Here is a 2,029-nt window from a genome sequence, read left to right on the forward strand (position 1 = left end):
CGCTGGAATAATTTTTGAAGAAAAAAACTTGCATTGGAAAGCAGAACACTTTCGTTAAACAAAGTTTGGGAGAGGTGATGACCTTAGAGTCTACTTGAAAAAGTGACGGTTATGTGTTTGCATACAGCGAAAGTATTACAGCCTTTCTGAAATCTTCATACTTAATCTTCTGATGTATACCTTGATGGAATATTTATAAAGAGCTTAAATACTTTTGTACATTACAGATGGTGTAGAAATAAAGAGAGGGATTAGCAGAAAGCATGACTAAAGATTCATGTATAATACCATATTAATGAGGAGACAGGATGTTTCACAAAGGGGCTAGGGAAATGCTCAGTAATCCTATCAAACAGAGTGTGTTTGTTTCTAGGTTTTCACCTAGAAAACCCTCCAGTTTCTGTTTCACTTTTTTATGCTATTTTCCAAAGCCACAGTAACCTTAGTTCCTTAGACCTGGGCCATTTATTGTATTCCCACTGACTTTGGCATTAGTGGTTACCATTTTCTATTGTTTGACCTCTATTGCAGGGCTTCTGTTTTTGAGTGATTTCTGGTCTCTTTGCAGCATATTCTTTATATCACAAGGGCAGACGTCAGATGTTTGTATTTAAGTTTTGGAGCAGCACAGTTTTGTAGAAATGTACAACTTTTTAGAACTACACTCAGTGAGCACTTTATTAGGTATTTTTGAGATTTAGAGGATTGATGCATTGTGTATTCGAATATGCTCTTCTACATACCACTTTTGTAATGCGTAGTTATATGCGTTAGTCTCACCTTGCGGTCAGCTTCGACCAGTCTGGCCATTCTCCTCTGACATCTCTCATTAACAACTGCCCGCAGAACTGCTGCTCACTGGATATTTTTGTTTTTTCACACCATTCTCTGCTGTGCACACGTCTGCTCCCACATGATTGGCTGATTAAATATTTGCATTAACAAGCTGGTGTACAGGTCACCTAATGAAGTGAGAGAATATTATTATATTCTCTGTGTGTCTTTTGCAAAAAAATGCAGAAGTATTTGAAAAATAATTCAATGACAGCAGTACAGAAAAAAGAGAATAATAAAAAAAGAGGAGAGAAAAACAATGTGTGGGACATGGCTTCATTCAACATTTTTCCTTGACATGACAATCCAATGCAGTTCATTTTGTTTTAACAAAAGTTAAAAGTAGATTTCCACAATCAGGAAATCTCTTGCCTTCAATATTGATGATGCAGATGATAATTTTGTCCTCCCATCTATGCACTTTGATGTGAATAATAATTAATTCAGAAAATTAACTAAATACATGCTGGGGGGTGAAAATGTATTTTCTAGTGGCTTGATTACTCTGATTACATTGAGCACATAACTATATTGTTCTCTGTTGTTGAATTCATACAAATATAAAGGTCCTTATAGCATATTTTCTGTCCTACTTGGAAAATGCATGTCAAATTATAGCCAAATATTCTTTCAGAGGTTGAAGGCAGCTTCCAAATCAGGGATGGTGGAAACTTTCTGATGGCAAACCACTCTGTTAGTTTGCATGCTAATTTTCATGTGTTCACTTCGCTCAACAAAGTAGTTTAGATCAGTCAGAGCATATGACTTGTACCACACAATCAATTTTTGGTGTACCGGAGCAATTGCCAACCGAGTAAAGAGGACGCGGGCATGGCGATAAAGTGAGTCTCTCTTTTTATTTTTATGATCCGAGCTCTTTCACCTCTTCCTCTAAGATAACGGCGGACTATAACAACATGAGGACTTTCTGTATGTGAGTGCCTATATTGGGATACCATAGCTTAAAATGAAAGCTAAATATATTCGACAACTATCATCCTACCATTACTGATGTGATGACCATCAATAGCATATGTTTAAAGGGCAGTCTGTCCTGAAACTGTAAGCAGTAATTGAATTTATAATTACATTGACAAAAAACCATATGCATTAAAGCAAATGTTATTGTATCTTCACATAGCTTTTAGGTAGTTAAACATTCGTAATTAAATGGACAAAAAAAACATCCATTTAT

General features: G+C 35.8%; 1 protein-coding gene across 1 annotated transcript in view; it reads left to right on the forward strand.

Moving 5' to 3' along the window:
- Positions 1-1,751: 1,751 nt before the first annotated feature.
- The window catches only part of LOC133128905 (regulator of G-protein signaling 21-like), a 2,358-nt gene continuing 2,080 nt past the window's right edge, over positions 1,752-2,029 (forward strand). The window contains exon 1 of the mRNA XM_061242711.1: positions 1,752-1,764. Within this exon, the coding sequence (XP_061098695.1) occupies positions 1,752-1,764 (13 nt within the window). The remainder of the gene's footprint in view (positions 1,765-2,029) is intronic.

The sequence above is a fragment of the Conger conger genome, chromosome 5 (assembly GCF_963514075.1).
Source record: "Conger conger chromosome 5, fConCon1.1, whole genome shotgun sequence".
Lineage (NCBI taxonomy): Eukaryota > Metazoa > Chordata > Actinopteri > Anguilliformes > Congridae > Conger > Conger conger.